This window comes from Actinia tenebrosa, unplaced genomic scaffold (genome assembly GCF_029948245.1).
Source record: "Actinia tenebrosa isolate PJP-AT-01 unplaced genomic scaffold, QUT_ActTen_1.0 PGA_scaffold0__85_contigs__length_37466705, whole genome shotgun sequence".
NCBI lineage: Eukaryota > Metazoa > Cnidaria > Anthozoa > Actiniaria > Actiniidae > Actinia > Actinia tenebrosa.
In genome coordinates, this window is record NW_028292569.1 from 3881291 (window position 1) to 3904198 (window position 22908).

Below are 22908 nucleotides of genomic sequence, written 5' to 3' on the forward strand. Positions count from 1 at the left end.
TTGTGGTCAAAACAATAAGGTTTTACTCTCATGATAAAATTAACTGTTTTGTCCATCGAGCCTGATTAAGCTGATTTGGAGTATATTCAGTGCTACCGCCAACGTTCGTTATCACTTTCTTATGCACTTATCAAGAATTGGCTGAAAAAAACAATGCTTTTCTGTTCTTGGACTGGGAGATTTGCCTGCTAAACCTAATAAAACGTGAATAACAGAAAGAAAGAAATCTGTGATAAGTTTCGAAATGAAGAAAAATTTGAGAGAAAGATCGAGACGATGATCTATTGATTTCAGAATGAGTTGAAAACTGATTGCTGATGTTAGATACACGAAACATACCTGATTTTCTAGAAATTTCGATCCATATAGATCTATCATTACAAAGCTTTTAAAGTGTTTTATTTAATTTTTTTATACGAGTCTTGTACCATACAGCTCTTAGAAAAGCGCGTTTGCATGCGTCGTTCGGTTGAAATTATTGAGAGTCACGTTTTTTGTTCACTATAGATCGTTGATTATTTCAGTATCGGAAAAAGAGGTGATCGATTTCAACAATTATGCCCCTTGTGTTATCTGATGACGTCATATTCAAGTATGAACTCGCAGTAACTCACGCATTAACGAGATTTTTTCATCAGCTGCATCAGAGCACATATAATGCGCCTCTGGGAAACTAAAAGTCATTCGTTTGTTTAATTAAGGAAATTAATTTTTCAAACATCTAAAGGTATATCCAATTTTTGACTCCGTCCGGATCACGTTTTCGGCATCCAAACAATCAAGAAATTACTCAGAATTAGTACAACAATGAATAATAGCCAAAAAAACAGGAGATCATATACTCCTCTTTGAAAGGATTTAAAATGGAAATCAAAGCCGATAGTCACTAAAGCTGTTCCGCCTTTGGCGATCTAGAGCATTCTAGGATTCAGTTCGGAATTCATTACCCGGCGCCAAGAGAATATGAAGTAAGTTAATATTCTCTTGCCGGCGCCCATGGTGGTTCTACCATTTTTGAATTTATTGAATAAAAAAATAAAAATTAAAAAAAAAAAAAAAACCAGTTTCACAGGCCTAGCCCAAACAAGGTTTCTGTGACGGCATGATGTATTTATAAGGGGATATATTGGAGTTAGGATAAGCCAGGTTTCAATGAAAATAATTCTGTTAAATTTTCTCTCGTTGTTGAGTGTGCTAACAAGCAGAATTTTCGACAACCAATCCTAATGTAAAGAAAATATTATCAAAATTATCTTATATTTAGGCAACCTAATAATGGCCTGCTTGTGTGTTCATTAGACTTGTTGGAGACTTGCTGAATCTCTTTTGCGCTCACTTTTGGCTTCGAGATATTTTTTATTAATATTTTCTAATCGATTCAATAAAGGAATGACTGGTTGTTTTCTTTTCTTATAACTTAACCTAGTTTATTGTACTTACCTGTTCTTATTTATAGGGGTGGAATTGTTATCTTTATCTGCCTTTTCTTTTCTCCTTTAATCTTAAAATTGATTTCGTAGATTATAATACAAAAATGCCTAGGTCGAAATATTTCTCAAATTTTCACTTTCTCTTTACCTTTTATCGCCACATCACAGCACATAAACCCACAGTTCTGGGTCTGCCATTTAGACAGATCAATGTTGGTCATCTTCTACGATTTCTTCTTGATATATATCCCTGAACCTGTTCTTGAACAAAAATTTTGATCACATGAGATCAAATTTCCCGCTCTTATTTTTTTTCAACCCAAGCAACGCTCTTTCCCCAAGAAGGCGTGGATACTTAACTAATTGTGGGCTTCCTGTGGTTTTCCAATTTTCAAGATGGCGGCGCAGTAACCAAGCTGACATCTATTTTTCTCGTTTATTTTAGTACGAGAACGATTCAAACCTTAATCTCGGCCTCTAGAAGGATGTAAAAGACGAATATCATACATTAGGAAGGGGATTTTATCTTCAAAGTAACAAAATTGAGCGGTTTTAGCTTGTAATTTACAAGTTGTTGTTTGTTTACAACGGTGACTTGGCGACGACAGGAGCTGAAAATTGAAGAAACGAAAATCTTAAGAAAATACTGTGATTGTTTAAAGATGCGACTGAAAATACATCTACAGAAAGAGTCAAAGCGTATCCTTTTACTTCAAGAATATAGATTTTCATTTAATGACCAGAAATGTTAGATTCCACTCTCATCAGACTGTCTGTACTTTTATAGTGGCTTTTGTATTCAATTGATTCCAAATAATATATAAATGCATATGAAAAAGCGGCTTTTTAGTGAATAATCGATCTAGTGCTAGTACTTCTTTACATTCTTTTTTTTTTTACTCCGTTTTATTTTCGTAAATGGATGTATTTCCTTGACATGTAAAACAGACACTGATCTGGTCAGCTGTGTTGGGTGGACGACTTCTGATGAACTCTTTTCTAGTGGGTAAGAACAATGTAATATTACCAACCATAAACAGATAAATAGATCTGGTGGTAGAACTAAGCAAGGGTGGTGACATCTTTAAAAGTTTTCCATAATTCAATTCTGTACATTATTAACAATTTATTATGAAATATTAAAATTCTTAGACCTAAAAGGAAGAGGTGCATTGTGGTCTAGTTTGGGTACACATGACAACTGCTTAGCTACAATGACCAAAAGACATCTTACACTCAAGCTAGACTAGCCTCCTTACAGCCAATGTTAGGGTCTTCATGCAAAGAAAGAATTAATAGTGCAGCGCACTGATTCTAAAAATAGCTTAAAGATTCGGACAAACATTGCATTCTGTTTAAATGCTTCGAGGATTATATGAACTGATTTTATTATTTTTACTTAAAGTTACAATAATAACCCATGTAAACTAAGATCAACTGCGATCGGCTGTGAAAATTATATGCTGAAAGTAAACTTGTAAGTTTGTTTGTCCGAATTTCGCCTTTGTCTTCGTTTTTATGACGTCATGACTGTGCTGCGCTATTGTGTAACCATTGTGTCAGCAGTCAATGCTTACCTGGACCGTAATGTAGCATGTTTGCTATACTGTATGACTATGACTGGCATAATATTAAGTTAGCAAAAATTAATAGAGAATATTACATGGCCACTTGGAGATACCAATTTTATCTTTGAGTGTTGAGGCATTATCATACGAGTAAGCACAACAATCAGATAATGGTTTTGAATGCAATCTCATCTATTTTTTCATGGCATTTCATTTCCATTTTTTAACTAGAGATGATCATACTATCATGAAATGGAACTTACTCTCTGGTGAAACATCCCAACTGATCAAACTTGCCCAAGATATTTATCCTACTGACTTCCACTGGTTCCCCAAAGCAGCTGGTGGGGTAAAGCAAAGTCAGATTGACATCATGGTTATGACGGCAACTGATGGTAAGTCTAGTCAGTCTTTGCCTTGTAATCTTGCTGATGGAGACAGTTGACGCTGTTGAAACATACGATATACAAAATCAAGTCTCATTTTTTTCATTATTCATTCTTATAAACCCCTACTTTGTTTATGAAGCTTCTGATTATTTTAATATTCAAATTTATTCATACTTAAAGGTAAATTTCACCTGATATCACGTAATGGTCGAGTGGAAAAGTCTGTTGAAGCTCACAGAGGTGCTGTGTTATCAGGAAGGTGGAGTTACGATGGTAGCGCCATGGCAACAGGTGTGTAAGATACATGCTCGGAAAAAAGATTAGTGAGAAATGTTTTAAGTGTTACAAATGGATAGATTGCATTTTCTCATTTTTTTATTTCAAAAGTATTTTTTTAAGATTCACACTATGGGTGATCATGTAGTTTATGATCAACCAACATGTGTCAGTCGATATTTTGCAGATTTTTGGCCAATGTTCGATGGCCAACACTTCAATTTACGATGACAGGTGTTGGCTAGTCATAAAGTACAGTCAATCACTATCACTATGCATCTTTAAAACACTTTTTTACTCAGTCTGAAATATCTTTTTCCAGTTGGAGAAGATGGTCAAGTGAAAATCTGGTCAAGAAGTGGAATGCTCAGATCAACCCTCATGCAGACAGGTAAATCACTGCTGTGGAAACTTTGAGTTTATTGTGTAGTTCCAAATATTATCTATACCCCCCTCAGGGAAGAATTTTTTTAAGACACCCCCCTACCCCCTGGAAATTCCAATTTTCTTCCATACAAACTCTGTAATCTTTGTTCTTTCTCTAACCCCCCTACTCTTTGGAAATTCTAAATTCCTCTGTGGGGTGGGTATGGATGATTTCTGGAACTACACATTGTCACTTTTTTTTAATATATGCTGTAAAAAGTTGAGCCAATCAATTGGAAATGAGGTTTATTTTGATCACTCACTTGAACTCTATGCTTCATTTTAGAGGGTTTGAAACTGTAGAAAGTTTTTGAAATAATAACTTGAAAAAAACTTGAAGTGTTTACAGTTGGAGCATCCTTACTGTACATACACTTATGTACTTTTATTACAGGAACACCAGTCTACTCAGTTTCTTGGAGTCCTGATTCAGATCAAATACTTTATGCTAATGGAAAACAATTGGTGATAAAACCACTTCAAGCTGCTGCTAAACCAATACAGGTAGATAAGTTAGTAATACTAGAAGTGATGATGGCAATGATAACGATCGTGATGATGATAGCAATGGTGATGATGATTATGGAGTTGGTGACAATGGTGATGATGATGATGGAGGTGGTGACAATGGTGATGATAGCAATGTTGATGATGATCATGGAGGTGGTGATGATGGTGATTATTGTGCCACTGTTGCTGCGGAAATCAAATGCTGATATTGGTGCTGCAGCTGTTGCTGAAGATGATGATGATTATTTAAATATATCATTAACTGTTTCTCTAGTGGAAAGCACATGATGGCATAGTACTAAAGGTTGACTGGAATCCAATCAATAATCTGATTATTTCTGGAGGAGAAGACTGTAAATACAAGGTAAATAAAGAAATTAAAAGTAATCCAGTAGACATAAAGTAAATGTGCATTAATTAGTATCAGAAATATATTTTGCAAATTTAATTGTATTCAATTGTATTTTTACAATGGCTTTGGAATCTTCTGTAGTCCACTAAAATTGATGGTGGTTTCTGGAAGCAAAGATTTTACATCAGTTACATTATGTATACTAAACTTGTGCATCCACTCTAGGTATGGGATAGCTATGGAAGAATTCTGTACTCAAGCTCAGCACATGATTATCCAATAACAAGTGTATCATGGGCACCTGATGGTGAGTAATAATATTCAGTTAGGCTGCTCTAAAGACGGCAAAGCTTTATCTTGTCAGACTGTATATTAATAATATAATAAATTATGCTAATCAAACTTTGCTCTGCAATTATTTTATTAGGTGAACTTTTTGGAATCGGTTCTTTCAACACACTGCGTCTTTGTGATAAAACTGGGGTGAGTTACTAAGTCAGCATTATTATTAGTTAGTAAGGGTAATAAATTGCCAGCTATAAACCAATTTAGGCTAGTCATAATGTAATGTCTTATATATAATTATCTATTATTTGAATATATCATATTAAAATTAGATATTATGTATAATGGACAAGACTTTATTCTCAAGGGAATGACATGTGGGAATAGTGGGTGACACATTTAACCCAAACTAAATGTGAGAACCGGGAGAACCTGGTGTGATATTATTAAAATATTAATAATAACTTATATTTGCTTACCTTAGCTGAATGGCAGCTCATTATTGAATATATATAACTGACATTTTTCTTACTAACTCTATTAATTTTATCATCAGTGGTCATACTCACTGGAGAAGCCAAACATAGGGTCCATATTCAACATTGCTTGGTCTACTGATGGTACCCAGCTTGCAGGTGCTTGTGGGAATGGTCAGGTCATCTTTGCACATGTCATTGAAAGGTAGATCTGCTAGAAACCCCCGAATGATGAATTACGACTGTTCGTAAATGATTCATTTAAAACATGTGCTAACTAGAATACTCTGATCTTGTCTTAGACGTTTGGAATGGAAAAATTTTGAAGTGACTGTTACTGAACGGAAGAGTATTGCAGTCCGAGATGTGATGAATGACACCAAAGAAACTTTAGGTATGTGCTATTTAGTGTGGTATTCGTATGAGTAGGAAACGTCTGGTACTGACTCACCTCACGTAGACTGTAGGACATACCATAACATTGAAATGGCTTACTATTGTCTTCCAGTAATTCATTCAATCATACATGTGTACCACATACCTACTGCTCAGTAAGATACGATATGGCTGCAGTACGACTGCAAGTTTGCTGTATCATTTCCCACTTTAATGAAAAAGTGCTCTATATATTAATGATATAATTATCCTACACTCATTAAAAGCAAGATCAGTTCTTGATCTCTTCTTTTGAATTGGATAGATTTTCGTGACAGGATCATTAAGACAGCTCTCCGATTCCACCATCTTGTCGTGGCAACCTCGTCACAGTGCTACATCTACAGGTTAGTACACTTGATTTCCTTTCCTTCCTCAGTCTTATCAGTATGGACTATGAATTATTTACAGTCATTCTAGAGAAGCTACTATCAACAACATGGGTGTACACAGGTAGCCCAAGCTCTGTTTTTGTCAGTCCAGGAAGTAGAAATATTGAAGCTAGGTCACTTTTTATAGCATAGCATAATAATTAAATATTATAGTAATATTTCTTACATTTTTATAGAGGCAGGGGGGTAGGATGACTGTAGTAATGACCAACATAATGTCACTAAAAAATGTCTGTAAATGAGGTTTTTGACAGACTTGTTTACTCCCAAATTTAAGAGTATTATCAATTAATATTCTATAGAATTGTGGCCTAGCTTCAATACTTCTAATTCATGCATGCCTCACACAAAAACAGAGTATGGGCTGAGTTGTGGAATACTGACCAGAGACCATGAAAAAGAATTCATTTGCAACTTCTATCTTTATGACTACATCTAAGCAAGTAATATAAATTTTTCCTACTTTTACAGTGTCAAGAACTGGAACACGCCAATGATTTTTGACTTGAAGAATGGGAACATCTCACTTATTGTTCTTGCCGAAAAGTAAGCTTACACATTCCATATTACTTTTAATTATACAATCAATGATAATAAGGTAAAAATTACAGCTGAAATAGACCTTTTTCCTTTTGGGAGTAATATTTTCCCATTTCAGACCATGTGTCATTCTTAATGGCTGCATATTAATTAGAAGACACTTGAATATAGATACAACTCAAACAAAGAATCTTATTCTCATTAAGAGAATAAAAAGATGGTCAAAAATGGGAAAACATTATGCCCGTGGTTAAGAGGTCTATTGGTGCATGCAACAAAGCAATGATTGCAATAAAGCAATAATTATTATTGAGCAACTATGCTATTGATTGGACAAGTTTGAAGTGACAACTAAATGCATCCCTATCAATCTTCTTTCAGGTGTTTTCTTATTGTTGATGATGCAGGTGTGCAGATCTATTCCTATGAGGTTAGTAAATTGTTCTCTCACTTGTTGGGTGTATGCAAACACATCTTATCCTCCTATGCAGATGTCCATAGGGTCCACCGGTAAGGTTGTAATGTGAATGCTTCGCTCCCCTTGAAAAACAGTATCAAAGTCAAAGTCCAATTTATTTTTATTTTGTAACATTTATGCTGACTGATCAATTTTGGGAAAGGAAATATTGCATGAAGACTCTGCGTGACAACCCTCAGGATGTCTGGATACGAGGCCACAAGTATATCTCCGTAAGGCTGTCATGATAAATGTATGTTGTTTTATATTTGCAGGGTCGTCTGATCAGTGCACCCAAGATACAAGGGTTAAGAACTGATGTACTGAATGAGCAGACAGTGTCTCTCAGTAATGATACCATTGCAATAAAGGATCGTAAAGATGAAAAATGTAATTTACATTTTGTTAAATGCTATGTGAATGAAAATCTAGATGATGGCGATGACAATGTGAGAATGACAGTTGATGATGATTATGAAATTTTAGGCGCTTGGAAAAAGGTGATGAAATTGATGACAGGTGTCAGTGTGATGACAATGGTATGGCAAGGGTGATAATGGTTATAATGGTGATGGCAAAACTATTGTAATTAATATTATGAGTGACACTGTTGAACAGTTTTACTAGTATTTCCTATTTACCTGTTGTTATTTTGGTGAACTGATGTCTGTTTGTTTCGTTGTCCAGTGATCTATCTCTACGAAGCACTATCTGGAAAACCAGTTGGTAATGGACAACCCTTGACACACACGGTATGTTATCAGATTTTTGCCACACTTAGATAATTTGTTTGAAGTTGAAGCTGAAGATTTGAGATACATAGACAAGTACACTTGTACCAATCAATTTGGGGTAGTGTAGTGGTAGTGACTCACCTCTGGGGTCTCTGGTTCAATTCCTGGACTTGGGATTACATGTGAGTAGAGTTTGTTAGGTCTTTCCTTTGATTCGAGGGTTTTTCTCCTGGGTATACTTGGGTTTGATTCCTGGACTCAGTATCGCGTGAGTAGAGTTTGTTAGGTCGTTCCTTTGATTCAAGGGTTTTTCTCCAGTTTCTTTCTCTCCGCAAAAACGAATACGCCAAATCCCAATTCAATCTGTGAGTTAGGCATGCATGTATGCCTTGACTTTGATCAGCCCAGAGGTTGCTTCATAGGTATTCATAAAATTTGTAGTTGCATGAAAGTATGGAGTCTAAATAGTATTCTGTAAATATTATGAACTATGAAATTTTTTTGACATTTCTTGTTGGTGTGTTTTAGATGGAAATCATTGACATTGCACTTTCTCAATGTGGACCCACAAGCGATCGTCAGGTAGCAATCATTGACAAGAACAGAGACATGTACTTGGCTCCAGTCAAACATATTGGAGCTGCTGGAAAATTTGTCAGATTAGGTATATTATTGAATTTTATAACATGTAGTTCTGGGATAAATACACTAAATGCCACGAAAAAAAGGGTCTAAAGATAGCTGATGAAGGATATTAATATTATTGATCTAGGGAGCATTTCTCAATATCTGTTCTTGCTTACATTAAGAAGAGCACCAATGCTCTTGGCTCAAAAATTTACTAAAAAACTCAAAGTCTTGCCTTGCGGTAACTCCAATCTTACGGACACCTCACTATTGAGGACAGGAGCAAAATCCCTGGTGGAAAATACTATTAAAGAAATGGCTGTAATTAATTCTAGCTATTGTGGATGCTTGCTAATATGAACATCAAATGACAGTCTCGAGGGAGTCTGCTGTAACGAGAGTTGACTGTCGAAATGTACTTTTTGCGCACTCCTTGTCCTTAAGTATTTAGTCTGTTTCCAGCACTGCTAATTTACCGGTACCATGTGTTGTTGATGTTATCAGTCTAATCTTTTCTTATTCATGATTCCCAGGGACAATGATAACTACTATGGCATGGAACGATACAACCAACATGTTGGCAGCATTCCAGGATGGTAAATTCACTGTCTGGTACTACCCAACTGCTGTGTTCGTTGATCAAGATGTCTTGTCTAAAACACTGCTGGAAAAAGACTCAAGGTAATGAGCCTGAGAAAAACCCAACTACATTCACTGTATATATTATAGCAGGAGGGTACTTATAGTTGTTAGGTAAGGAACAGCTGCTACAACAAAAGCAGCAGCAGCAGCATCAACAACAACTGCAGCAGCAGCAGCTACAGTAACATGAGCAAGAGCATCAGCAGCAATAAAAGCAGCAGTAACTACAACAGCAGCAGCACTAAGAACAAGAAGGAAACTGATAAATGACATTACATCACCATTAATTATGGTTCAACAAGAACAACACGACGACAGCAGCAGCACTAGGAACAAGAACAGAACTGATTAACAACACTATTACAACAACATGGTTCATCAAGAACAGTAACAATACTGCACAGTAATATCATCATTGCACATTAACAACAACAATATCAGCAGCAGTAGTACCCAGAAGCAACAGCAGTAGCTATAGCGATAAATATCACCTAAATTATGTGTAATATTGTTTTCAGTGATTTTGGCAAGAATTCTCAAATCATCAACTTCCTTGAGAATCACTGCACCATGAGAAGAGCTGATGGGTCTCTCTGTAACGCCATGTAAGTACCATTTATTTCCAAATACCAAAAGACTGGGGTTTCCAGTATAGACCCCTTGCATGTGACCTTTGGTTCTAACACTGCTAATTTTTCATCACACAGCATATCTCCATACCCAGCAATGCTGCACAAATATGCCTCTGAATCAAAGTGGGAGGATGCCGTTCGACTCTGCCGATTTGTAAAGGTACTTGCAGATAAAAAAATATTATTAATTATTAGCAATAATCATGATTTTTTAAAATTTTTATTTATATATTATTCCTTAATATTATTTTCTTTCAGGACTCGGCACTCTGGGCATGCCTTGCGACAATGGCTGCATATGCCAAGGACTTGAACACTGCAGAAATTGCTTATGCTGCTATCGATGAGGTATGCAATGACGCACCCTAAAAACACTCCTCTCTTCTCTTATCCACCCTGGAGTGCGCTGAAGAAAAAGACAGTGTCTTTTGGAGAATGCTTTCAATGACATGCTTTTCTTTTAGATCCTTTTAAGTTGGGTTTGGCTTCACATGAACTTGGTTAATTTCTTATCTTCGAAAAGTTCTTTAAATGGGTAACCATGTGGGATTAATTTTGTTGTCCGCCATTCATATTCATTGCCCAGTTCACAGCACACTATAATATCCTTGCATTTTTCTTTTCCCAGGCAGATAAAGTTCAATACATCAACCACATTAAGGAGATTCCAACCAAGGAGGGTCGTAATGCTGCCATGGCTATATTTTGCCGACAGCCACAAGAAGCAGAGTCTATACTTCTACAAGCTGGACTCATTTACCGAGCAATACAGCTACATATTGACCTCTTCAACTGGGATAGGTATTCTTAACAGTCCAGTAGCTTTAGCAAAAGAAATGTCATTGACAAAACTTTGTATGTGTTGTATAAAATAAAATGAGTGTTGGTGTTGTGCTGTCTCCCAGCATTCTGATTGGATGAAATGCTAATTTAGTGATAGGTGACACCCTATATTAGCGAGTGCAACTACAGTGACATACCATGACAATGTTTTTACCAGATGTTGCAGCTGACTTTGTCATATTTATTTCATGACAGAGCCCTTGAGTTAGCTGTCAAGCACAAGACTCATGTAGACACTGTACTGGCTTACAGACAAAAATCTCTTGAAAACTTTGGAAGGAAGGAAACCAATAAAAGATATCTCCAATATGCACAAGGGGTATGTATAATATGATATTGATCATTGCTTGCCTGATGTGTTGTCAATGGTTCAGTATACTGAAATAGTGGCTAATGTAGGCCAGACATGTTTCTAAGTGAGAAGCCCACAGTATTGCCATTCCCCACTTAGAACTGCACCCAAGGATTGTGGTTGAATAAACTTTATCAGTACTTTTTTTGTCTTTGATGGATTGATGCAGGGTGAAACTGTAGAGTTATGGCATCATGACAGTTTCCCACTCATATATGTAAAATCTGCTTACTCTTGGCGCCCAAGCCCTGATCACAGAATACTTTTGCAAGTCGTTTTAAGGTAGCTTTAAACTTTGGTATCCTAACAAAAAATACTATATTTGTTTCAGGTTGAAGTAGACTGGGAAAAAGTGAATGCCAAGATAGAGATGGAGCTGCAGAAAGAAGCTGCAAGACCAGGAGCCAAACCTTACAGTGGTTGATTGTCCACATGTGTGGAGGCACACAAAGCAAGCATATGACATATATGTCACCTTTGTTTCTAAGTAGAATTAAGTAGGAGTCTGTTTGGGAAACTTGCCTTGCTTAGCTTGTATCTGTAAAACAATTTGACAACTGCAACACTAAAGGTATCCTGTCATTAGCCTGCATAGCTGCAATTTAGAGGGAGGAGGGGGAGGATGGAAGGCAATCTTCATAGCAGACGCTCCCTTCTCTTCCCTCCTCTCCAGTCCCTCTCCCCTTCCTCCTTCCCTCCCTCCTCTCGAAAGCTGCTGCTATGCAGGTTATCATGTAAGGTGACTTACACCTTCAGCTTTACCATAGTGTACAATGTACATAATATTCATGTGTATTTAAAGAATATAACTTCAGGTAATAAATCCATTAAAAGTTATTGATTTTGTGTTTTGTTGTAAGAAACCTACTCATATACTGGCACCTCCCTCTAGTTTCCAAGGATACATACATAATGGCATACATAATGACAATAAATTAATGAAAAAATACATCTTTTCAAGTTTGTATTTATCTAATATTATTTAAAAAAACGTAATTATGATTAATGGTATTTACAATTTCTACATTATATTAACAATCCTAATATTTGCAATTCAATTATACTCTTTCATACCACCTTATTTCATACATTTCCAAAGGCCCTTCAAAAGATTTTCCCTTTCTTGGAGCAAGTCTGTATAAATCATAATATTGTATTACCCTGACCACACAATCATACCTGCGTACTTGCAGTTCTTGTGTATCAATGGACCAAATAAGCTTCAGTGGTAGAAAAATTTGTGGTGTATAAAAAAAATTGAGATGTAGATTTTCCCACTGAGTTAGGTGTTTTATCTACAGATGTAAGTCCCAACTCTTCTATGGGTTTTAAACCCATATAAAAAAATTGCCATCCTCAAGATAGATATACAGAGAAACAGTATAGACATGTTTCACCTATGGAGATGTAATCCCCAGCTTTTCCATAGATAGGTTTTGAGCCCACTCATACAACTTGTCTCCTTCCTCTGCCCAGTCTTCTCTCTCAAACAAGTCTTCGTTGTTGGTGAGGTTTGGAGAACACCTGGGTGCTAGTAAATTGACACTACCCTAATAATATAAACCAATGAAATCTTTGCATCAGTGCACAAGTAAATTTTTAGGTCCAATGGCAACCCTTAGGGGAAAAGGATGTGCAAGTATGTATACACAGGCAACCCATCATTTGAATCATGCAAACACCTGCCTGGATATAACAATATCCCTCTAGAGATATTACCTGATTTGGACTTTGAACTCCATACATTCTTTTCATTTTTTCAACCCTGTCTCTGGCTTTTTTTGTTCTTCTGGCAGTGATCTGACCTGACGTAAAGTCTGGGTTCTTTTTGTGTCTGCGAATCGAACAACACATTATTTATGGAATAAATTAGCAATATATTAAACTGAGCCAAACAAAAATACATCTTATAATTTAAAAAAATCTCTATTAAAGCATGTAGTCATTCAAGCATTTTCACACTAATTTGGGACACTCTTCACTTACACACACTACGACTACTTTCAATATTCTATGCATAAAACACTTAATGCTCAAATATTGGATTTAGTTAAGAAATCAAATACCTATAATGTGGAATGGCTTCTATTCTTGCCACTTGTATTGCTTGAGATGCTGGATAAGCAGCCAGTAAATCTGGACACTCTTCAACTAATCTTGGTGAAGCTATGCCAGATGACACAAAACTGAAGATATCATGTACAATATTCTGTCTTGGAATCACTGATGAGGATAAAATGTAACTTAGCTGTTAGGATACTGGCTATTAATTATTTAGATGGCAGGACTGTTTGATAATGAGTTGTCATGCTTACTTTTTTCTAAACCCCTTTCATGAAGCATATTTTTTCTATATGCTGTACTGATCTTGCAAAGTTACATGCCTCTCATCTTCCCAGCACACAAAAAAGTGACCCTGTCATTGTGCCAGCCTAATCCATAATATCACTCTAGTTAGTCTTCCAAAACAATGCTGATTACAAAGTAAATAACATGATATTTACCATCTAGAGTTAGTCTTCTCCACTGGTTAGATTTTCCACCTATTTCTGCTGGTGTCTCGTCCAGATGAGACAAGTACTAGGGATATAAACATAATCAAGTCAGTAAAAGTACACAACTGCAAGAAACAATACCATGCAGGGACGCAGCTAGGATTTTGCCTGTGTGGGGAGAGGGGGGGGAACCAAACCCATTTTCAGAACATCGATATTTTCAGAACATCTATAAGTTGAACTTATCATATCACTATCGTAGATTGCCCCCCTCATGTCTTAATTGATAAATATTGATGACTGTGAAAACCAATAATTCATTCTAGAAAATAATTATCAATAAATACCAACCTTCATGCAATCTTTTATGGTAGTAATGTCAATTTCATCTGTTATCTTGTCTTTTGCATGCTGACATAAATCAGCTGTCATCTGATCATAAAACTTTCTGTTGCCCATCAGTTGTAATGAATCACAAGCCGCCTGGAAATATTACTATTGTTATTATTGAATCAATTCCAGCACACAAGGTCATTGCTCCGTGAGTAGAAATTTTGAGACAAAAAAAATTATTTTCATTGATTGCAGGGTGTGTTTGTTCAGTCTACTCCAAGTCAGAGGCTCGTGTTTAAGCTTTTGATGCCATCTGGATCAAATTGGAAATCTGCAGTTAAATTTTTCAGAGGAGGGAAAACTGGAGAACCTGGAGAAAATCCTTGAAGCACAGTATAGAACAAGTAACTCTTACTCACACTCTACTGACACCAAGCCTGGGATTTGAACCCAGTTTTATTGGTGAGAGGCTACACATTAGCAGCACACAACACCGCTGTGTTCTATGACTTTACCGTCATGGTGTGGTCATTTCATAAATGAATTTTAAAGCCACAATCATAACAAATTCACTTTATGCCTGTTCTGTATCTCTAACCTGTGTTGCAGGTTTGATGACTTTCTTGCCACTGATGTACTTCAACCCTTGTCCTCCAGTATTGATAAACACTTTGAATAAAATAATTGGTGGAAATTCTGTTCCTCCAAACCTGTATAGGAAGTAAATATACCATTATTAGTTATTTAAAGAATTTTTTGGTTGTTCCACAAGGTTCAACATTTGTTCCACCAATTTTCTATGTCATAGCTAAGTGTCAAAATTAAGACATCCACCTGAACTGTATACAAAGTTATAAATCATATTTATAAAAATTAAAGAATTTTTGGGAGTTCCACAAGGTTCAACACTTGATCCACCAACTTTCTCAGCTATCATCATAAATTGTCAAAATTAAGACACCCACCTGAACCTGACCCTTGCATTAACTGCTGGATCTCGAAGGAGGTCAGCTTCAAGTGGAGAGACTTTTCGTAGCACCTCAAATGTCAAAGAATGTTCCTAATATCAAAGTAAAGAAGAGAATGTATTAATCTACTGTGTAGTCTCATGCATCGACAATTGTTTCTCGGATACTCACAGCAGCACAGATTGCATACTTGAGAAGTTTAAACATCTGTTTATCCCGATATGAACACCAACAATTCTCTATTACTCTTGCAGCTTGTAATCTAGTAAAACTGGAGCACAATATTCAAGTCGTCACCATGGTTCACCATTATCATATCAGGAAGAAATATAAACAAAAATTTCATACCTCGGTTTTGATTCTAATTCCTCCTCCTTCTGCCCCATATTTCATTCACCAAATCTTCTTATTATGTAAAATATATATTAAAGTATCTATGTACAAATTTTTATTCTTTTTTAGTGGCTAAATTCTTACTAAAATTCGAAAAATTCAAGATTAACTTTGGTAGTTTCTTTCTCACTCTGTGTGTTCCGCCATGTTGTTATCCCATCGAGCAACGCGGCCGTGCATAGCAACAAGAGACGCCTTCACGTTGCTAAGTAAATAAAATCTAGAGCACAGTTTCCTCTCGGTCTTCCCGTCCAAAAAACTGTGTGGAGACTGAACTCTAACTGAGTCTACGATTTCTAGTACAGCTGTTTCGCCCATTTACGCGGGTTCAAGATGGCGGCTAACGTAGTTGGAAGAGAATTTTGGAAAAGATGGTTGGATTGTGGGAGGTAAATGGGAAATATGAATCATCAGGTTTATAAGATTCACACAATGTCTTATTGCAGTTTTCGTTTTTGATTTTATTTTGTTAGGAATTCGTTTTGGCGTTCTGTTATTACCAGGTCAAAGTCAACAGGTATGAGAACAACTACATTTGTACAAGTTTATTCCTTTTATTGTACCAAGAGATTACGAGATTAATTGAAATAAACACATTACTAAATGTATACTTAGATGGTTATAGAATTAGAAAAATTAAAAAAGGAAAAATTTCATATTAAATTTGTATTATGATTGAAGTAAGATCCCTTTTATTATTAACTAATACTTTTTATTCAAATAGTTATTCAATTATTGTCTCAAATATAACTATTTTCCTAGGGATCAAATCAGTGGACAAGGTTCTAATAGCTAATCGGGGTGAAATAGCTTGCCGAATTGTGCAGACAGCTAAAAAAATGGGTGTCAGGACTGTTGCTGTCTACAGTGATGCAGATAGAAATGCAAGACATGTGGAAATGGTAACCACCCATTCAAAATTTTGGATATTTCTTAATCATTCTGAAGATATTCATCTTCTATTAATTGATGGTTTTTGATAATTAATAATAAACCCATAATTAATTATCTTATAGTTTTTCCTTTTCAGTTAAATCAATCCCAAACTTTCTGGTCTTTTAAATAAATTATTTTTATTCCACCAGGCAGATGAATCATACCACATCGGCAAAGCTCCTTCAAGTGAAAGTTATTTAAAGATGGATAAAATAATAGAGATTGCTAAGGCAACTGGTTCACAGGTACAGTTATATATGGTGTCCTACGGATTCTACTAGTTTTGTAACTAATATATTTTGTCTTTCCTAGGCTATCCATCCAGGCTATGGTTTCTTGTCCGAAAATCCAGAATTTGCAGAGATGTGTGAAAAGGAAAATATTATATTCATTGGTCCACCTCCATCGGCAATTAGAGATATGGGCATTAAAAGGTTAGTATGAAATATCCATACCACCCCAGGCAAGGGGGATGAAATTTTCCTAGGGGTGGGGAGGGTAGGAGAAGGGTATGTCATGAAGCTCCCACATGAGTATAGTTTGTAGCGATATGCTTACTCTTATAGTTATATTTTTTCTATAGTACCTCAAAAGCCATTATGGGGGATGCTGGTGTGCCAATCATTACAGGTTACCACGGTGATGACCAATCAGCAGCGAGACTTCAAGAGGAAGCAGAGAGAATAGGGTACATTAAGAACAATAATTACTTGTTGTGTTGTATTTAACTATGATACCTTTGTATAAAGGTGAACTTGTTCAAGAATATCCCAGTGAGTTTAGTATAAAATTATTGAAATTTTTTTCTGCCGGTTTTTAGGTATCCTGTAATGTTAAAAGCAGTAAGAGGTGGAGGAGGAAAGGTAGTCTATTTGTATTGGCTGTTTATATGTTATAACATATTTTTAGGAGATGGGAAAAGGCCATGAATAATCTGACTCCTAGGGAGGGAGGGAAGGGAGGTTAGGAGAGGGGTCATGATTGTTGATATATGCCAGGTTATTCATAAGTTGTATCATTGTTTTTTATTATAGGGAATGAGAATTGTCAACTCTCCAAAGGACTTTGATAGCGCACTGGAATCTGCCAGAGATGAAGCTAAGAAATCCTTCAATGATGATGATATGCTTGTGGAGAAGTTTGTAGAAAGACCAAGGTAAATAATATGTTTGATAGTGAATTAATGGATAGATAAATGGTGAATGAATTTTGACCAAACATATTATCCATTGGTCAGCTATTATTTTTTGCCCTGTTATCGGCACCAAGGTATGTTTTTTATTGTGATGGTTGTAGCCCTAGCCTCCCCCTTTCACTCAGTAAGAAGCTCGCAAATCAACAAAGAAACACCTTTTATTAAAATTATAAAAAGGTTTAACCCTCCACAAAAATGCAAATTTCTGCTGTTGACTATCCCCTCTGAAGCTGCAGCCCTCCTTCCAATAAAAACATACCTTCCTACGACACATCTTGTTGCTGCAGCCCTCCCCCCAATAAAAATGTACCTTCCCTAAGACACATCTTGTTGCTGCAGCCCTCCCCCCAATGAAAATGTACCTGCCCTAAGATACATCTTGTTGCTGCAGGCATGTAGAGGTGCAAGTTTTTGGAGATAAGCAAGGCAACACAGTTTACCTTTTTGAGAGAGACTGCAGTGTACAGCGTCGGCATCAGAAGATCATAGAAGAGGCTCCTGCTCCTGGTGTGTCAGAGGAGGTGAGAAGGAGTATTGGTGAAGCTGCTGTGAAGGCTGCAAAAGCTGTTGGATATGTTGGTGCAGGTATGATAATTATGTGTTTCATTAATTTTTTCTTCAATATGAAATAAATTAATAATGATATAATATTGATTAGGTCTAGGAAGTTGTATTATTAATAATATTATTTATTTATGTGGCACAGATTCAACATAGCGTTTTCAAGTGTGCCAAGAGCAACATACATACCTGCACCAACATATCCAATCTTATTACTACAATTTCTTGCATTTTGTATATTGCTCTTGGTATTATTTTAGACATCAAACAAGCCGCATTCAGTTTTGATATTTATGATTGACTATTGCTAGCTTAGTAGTCTAGACTTGTGTCTGGCAGGGACACTTAGCAATAGCTGGTGACCAGTAAGAATTTGTATAATTATTCCATTTATTATTGCATTCATGGAAGTGACACACTCCCAAAATAACAATGAATAAACTACTTATTACGTTCTAGGGACTGTTGAGTTCATCATGGATAAAGACCAGAATTTTTACTTCATGGAAATGAACACTAGACTACAGGTAATTTTCAGAGTTTTCACCTTATTTAACTTTTTTGTCAATTTTCTGACAGTCTATCGGGCCTTAATCTAAAATTCTCCCTCTCCTTCCCCCAAAATTTTCTTAAAACGTTTTTTTTTTGTTTTCCAAGGTTGAGCACCCAGTAACAGAGATGATTACAGGGCTAGACTTGGTGGAATGGCAGCTACGAGTTGCAGCAGGTGAGGACTTACCACTAATGCAGGAGGATATCAAGCTAAATGGCCATGCATTTGAGGCAAGATTGTATGCTGAAGACCCTGAAAAGTGAGTTAGTAGACTGATAAACCTTTGTTAGTTGTAACCGCTATTTCAGCTGCTATTCTCTTTCTTGATCGATAGACCCTTTTGTTGGGTGTATTGTTTTCCCATTTTGGATAACTTGTCATTCTTTTGAGAATTAGATTTTTTGTTCAAGTTGTACCTATATCATTGTGCTTACTCATGAACAACCATTAAACAAAGAAATACTTTAGAGATACTTTAGAGGATGACAAGTGGTCTGAAATACGGAGACATTAAGCTTTTAGCTATCAAGAGGTCTATGGAGCACTATATAGATTGAAATATTTAGCTTAAGAGATAAAGCAATAGTGAATGTACTTTTTATCTACATTTTGAGCTTAACTTTGACCTTATTTAGGGAGTTCCTCCCAGGAGCCGGCCCCATCCACCATCTAACAACACCACAGGCAACCCAGAATGTTAGGATTGACACTGGGGTCAGACAAGGTTAGATTTTCCTTTGTTAAATGTCTAAGTTCCTTTACAAATCCAAATTGACAGTCAAATGATCACCATCTTGTTTTTATGCCGCCAGGAGACGAGGTGTCAATATATTATGACCCTATGATAGCAAAGCTTGTCGTCTGGTCTGAGAGAAGATCTTCTGCTCTTCGACTGCTTAAAGAATCTTTATCACAGTACCATGTGAGTTGATAGCTCAAACAGTGATGATGATTTCTGTCCCCCTTTATAAGGAAGGGATGAATATTTTCTGGGATTTGATAGTATTGGAGAGTCCCACATCTATAGCTGTTTCCCATGCTTGTCGATCTTCTGGTCTAATGACTTAATATAATTATTTTCTAATTCTTACAGATTGTTGGATTCAATACAAATATCTCATTTCTAAGCACCTTATGTAACAATGAACACTTCAAAGAAGGCGATGTGCATACAGATTTCATAAAGGTATCTTGTTGGTCAGAATGACTACTTTTTACCAAATCAAAAAACTGTGGATTGTTAGAGAATGGCTTAGGGAACCTGGTAGGATTGAACTTCAAGATCCTAGTCTTTCAGTCACAGACAAAACATTTCTAGTTTCTCTCTATCTGCCTACTTCTGCCCCTTTTAAGAATTAAAATTCCCCTTCCATTGCCCCCTCCCTCTCTTCCTTCCTTCCTTTCCATTTTTTGTTTTTCAAATCTTTAAGGAACACTTCCAAGACCTGTTCCCTGCTAAGCAATCCATCTCAAAGGAAGCTCTTGCCCAGGCTGCTCTCAGTTTGTTGCTATTAGAGAATAATCATCGCGAGATGAAGAGAACTACATTCAATGGTGAGAGTGTGTTATGTCAAATTTTATTCGTATTTCAGTATTTGTATTGTTTATACCAAACCTTTGTTAATACCATAATTTATAGCTTTAAGAGTGTTCGAAGATTGTATCGAGATTATGGCTGATGTTGCGTAGCATAAATTAGGAACTGTTCTAAAATGGTGACTTGAACATTTGTTTTGTTTCAGATAAATTTAGTTTGTGGAATTCAAGTTCTGGTTTTCGGCTCAACAGTGAGGTCTCAAGGAGAATTCGATTGAATGATGGAGACAAAAGTAAGTTTGTGTTCGGTTCTCAGTCTGAAACCATCTATTTTTATTCCATTCTTATTTATATACTTTTCATCTACTCATACTTTTCTTGCATAATTTTTGCACATACCCTTATCACCCCTTACAAGCTGTTGCATTGCGTGTTTGTCACCACAGTTGCAAATAATAATTTTTTTCAGAGATGGAATTGTTCGCCACATACAACAAGGATGGCAGCTATACCATTGAGGTTAGAAAAGAAATTTGATTACGTCATTAAGAGGGAGAAAGTTGAATGTATTGGGGGGGGGGGGGGGAGGGAGGGGGAAGAGGTGGGGAATATTTGATGAAGCAAATAATGGGGAAAACCTAAGCCTATGTGATAGATGTCTTGACCACTTACAATTTATCTTGTTTCTGAAACAGATCGAAGGCGACAGATTTGATGTCAAAGGAGAACTCCAACAGGAGGGGAACAGGACAAATTTGACAGCTACTGTGAATAACAAGATACTGAAATCCTCGCTCGTTGACCAGGATGGAACAATTCACCTCTTTACTAAAGTATGTAGGGAGGCTAAGAGGCTACTCCTTGAAATATTGTGAGAGGTGTAGGATGGGTGCGCAAATTTGGGAATGGAATGTTTTGAGCTGCTGTGCCAAACCAAATTGAATCAATGGATAACAAGGCAGTCTTCTTTGATGTCATTAGGTTTGACTCATGTGAAGCTTGACATTTGACCTTGGTCAGTCCACAGTATTTAATGGCATCTTCTAACCAATCTTTTTGCAAATTGATAGGCTTTCTGAAATTTTCAGCTTTCCCATTAGGTTCAGTGAGGAGTTGAGGTTCAAAGTACAACCGCTCCTTACCTTTCACAGAATCCTTATATTTTCGTTTGTTGTTTTTTCAGGACGGTTGTCACAAGCTGGATAGACCAGTTCCCAAGTATTTACGCGGCACGACTATGAGTGGGACATCAGGAGGTGCAAAAGCACCCATGCCAGGAAGTATTGTTAAGGTTGGTATTACTTGATGTCGATATTGTTCATGAGATTAAGCCATGAATGTTCTTGTATCTGTTTTGTCAACAGGTTCTTGTCGAACCCGGGCAGCAGGTTGAGGAGGGGGAAGTACTTGTCATCATGGAAGCCATGAAAATGCAGGTAAATGAACTCTTCTACACACAGCTTACATTTTGTTTGATTTCGCTGCTGCTGCCGTGTCTGGAAACCTTTAGATACGACGACGAGTACGAGATCGTGTACGTCTTAAAATTAGTCCTGCGCGTGTGGTTCATACTGAATCGTAGTCGATTACCGATTTTTTACAATCTAAATTTTCAATCTACGTACACGACCACTACTACGAAATGATAGTGCCTCTCTTTAAAAGTTAAAAACTCGTACTCGTTCTCGCACTCGTCATCGGATCTTAAGGCCAACCATCACTCCCCATGAGAGGAGGTCTTCCGTGAAATTCCTTTCAGATACACACTACCATTACGTTCAGTACTCACAACATCCATGCAACTCACATAGAGATTTTTCATAATATAAAGTGGTAGATTTTAGAATACCCATATGCTAGGTTGTGCCGAGAAGTGGGACACAGGTAACTTGTTCACCAAACAATGGATGCACAATAAAGTCGATGTATATGCCCGTGAAAAAATCACTGCTTTTAGCAAGGGCACGGTTCACTGATAAACATCTTCAGACAATCATGCCCTTGATGGATTATCCCTAGTGCCTAAACTCCTCATAAGAAGCTGCTCATTCTTGTGTTATTTCCTCCTCAGTATTCCATACGAGCACCCAAGGCAGGAAAAATCGCAAAGGTTCTCTGCCAGTTGAACGGGTCCGTCGATCGGAATGCCCAGTTGGTACAGTTCGTTGAAGAGGATGAAAAAAAAGATGAAGAAGAAGACCTGGACTGATTAATCTTTACTAAACCAATATTTCCCCTGGAATTGCTTATTTATCCAATTATGTAAAAAGTCTGTGATACGTTAATAAGCAACCGACGGCTAGAAAAAGCGAAAAAAATTCAGGTTGTGCATAAATTATTCTTAATGGTGAATAAAATAAGATTCTGTGATAAACCATGGCAAATTCCAAAAGCTTTTTTTGTACCACTTTATGCGGCAACCAAAAACAACCCGTTCGACTCCTCCACAATCCCTCAAACCTAAACAAATAAATATATTAGGTCCAAGACTGTCGAATACAGGTTGGTGATGCAGCCATTATCTGTAGCTCAACTTTCTCAAATGCTTTTCCAACATTTTCTCAGTTTCTTT

At 36.6% G+C, this 22908-nt stretch overlaps 3 protein-coding genes across 3 annotated transcripts; 2 read left to right on the top strand and 1 right to left on the bottom strand.

Annotated features, from left to right (window-relative positions):
• Positions 1-1815: 1815 nt before the first annotated feature.
• Positions 1816-12203, top strand: LOC116294113 (intraflagellar transport protein 80 homolog). The gene is made up of 24 exons (XM_031701646.2): positions 1816-2129; positions 2379-2436; positions 3230-3393; positions 3568-3678; positions 3986-4054; positions 4484-4593; positions 4874-4963; positions 5177-5258; positions 5379-5434; positions 5793-5917; positions 6015-6106; positions 6413-6494; positions 7011-7085; positions 7461-7509; positions 7812-7926; positions 8224-8288; positions 8799-8934; positions 9431-9578; positions 10058-10144; positions 10247-10331; positions 10430-10519; positions 10800-10972; positions 11210-11333; positions 11698-12203. Exons 1-24 carry the CDS (start codon positions 2093-2095, stop codon positions 11788-11790), a joined length of 2316 nt encoding a protein of 771 aa, XP_031557506.2. The 5' UTR covers positions 1816-2092; the 3' UTR covers positions 11791-12203.
• LOC116294084 (uncharacterized protein CXorf58) lies at positions 12177-15711 on the bottom strand. Its single transcript, XM_031701616.2, has 9 exons — positions 15511-15711; positions 15334-15433; positions 15160-15254; positions 14793-14904; positions 14213-14344; positions 13871-13946; positions 13433-13589; positions 13086-13200; positions 12177-12916 (listed from the first exon to the last, which is right to left on the bottom strand). Exons 1-9 carry the CDS (start codon positions 15546-15548, stop codon positions 12764-12766), a joined length of 978 nt encoding a protein of 325 aa, XP_031557476.2. The 5' UTR covers positions 15549-15711; the 3' UTR covers positions 12177-12763.
• A 173-nt stretch (positions 15712-15884) lies between these two features.
• On the top strand, positions 15885-22710 carry LOC148913278 (methylcrotonoyl-CoA carboxylase subunit alpha, mitochondrial-like). The gene is made up of 21 exons (XM_089027369.1): positions 15885-15944; positions 16029-16072; positions 16318-16457; positions 16641-16736; positions 16804-16925; positions 17075-17179; positions 17312-17354; positions 17526-17647; positions 18078-18271; positions 18707-18774; positions 18905-19059; positions 19436-19524; positions 19613-19722; positions 19894-19986; positions 20231-20354; positions 20543-20629; positions 20806-20855; positions 21032-21169; positions 21520-21627; positions 21701-21772; positions 22408-22710. The coding sequence occupies exons 1-21, from the start codon at positions 15889-15891 to the stop codon at positions 22543-22545; spliced, it is 2154 nt and encodes a 717-aa protein (XP_088883495.1). The 5' UTR covers positions 15885-15888; the 3' UTR covers positions 22546-22710.
• Positions 22711-22908: the final 198 nt, after the last annotated feature.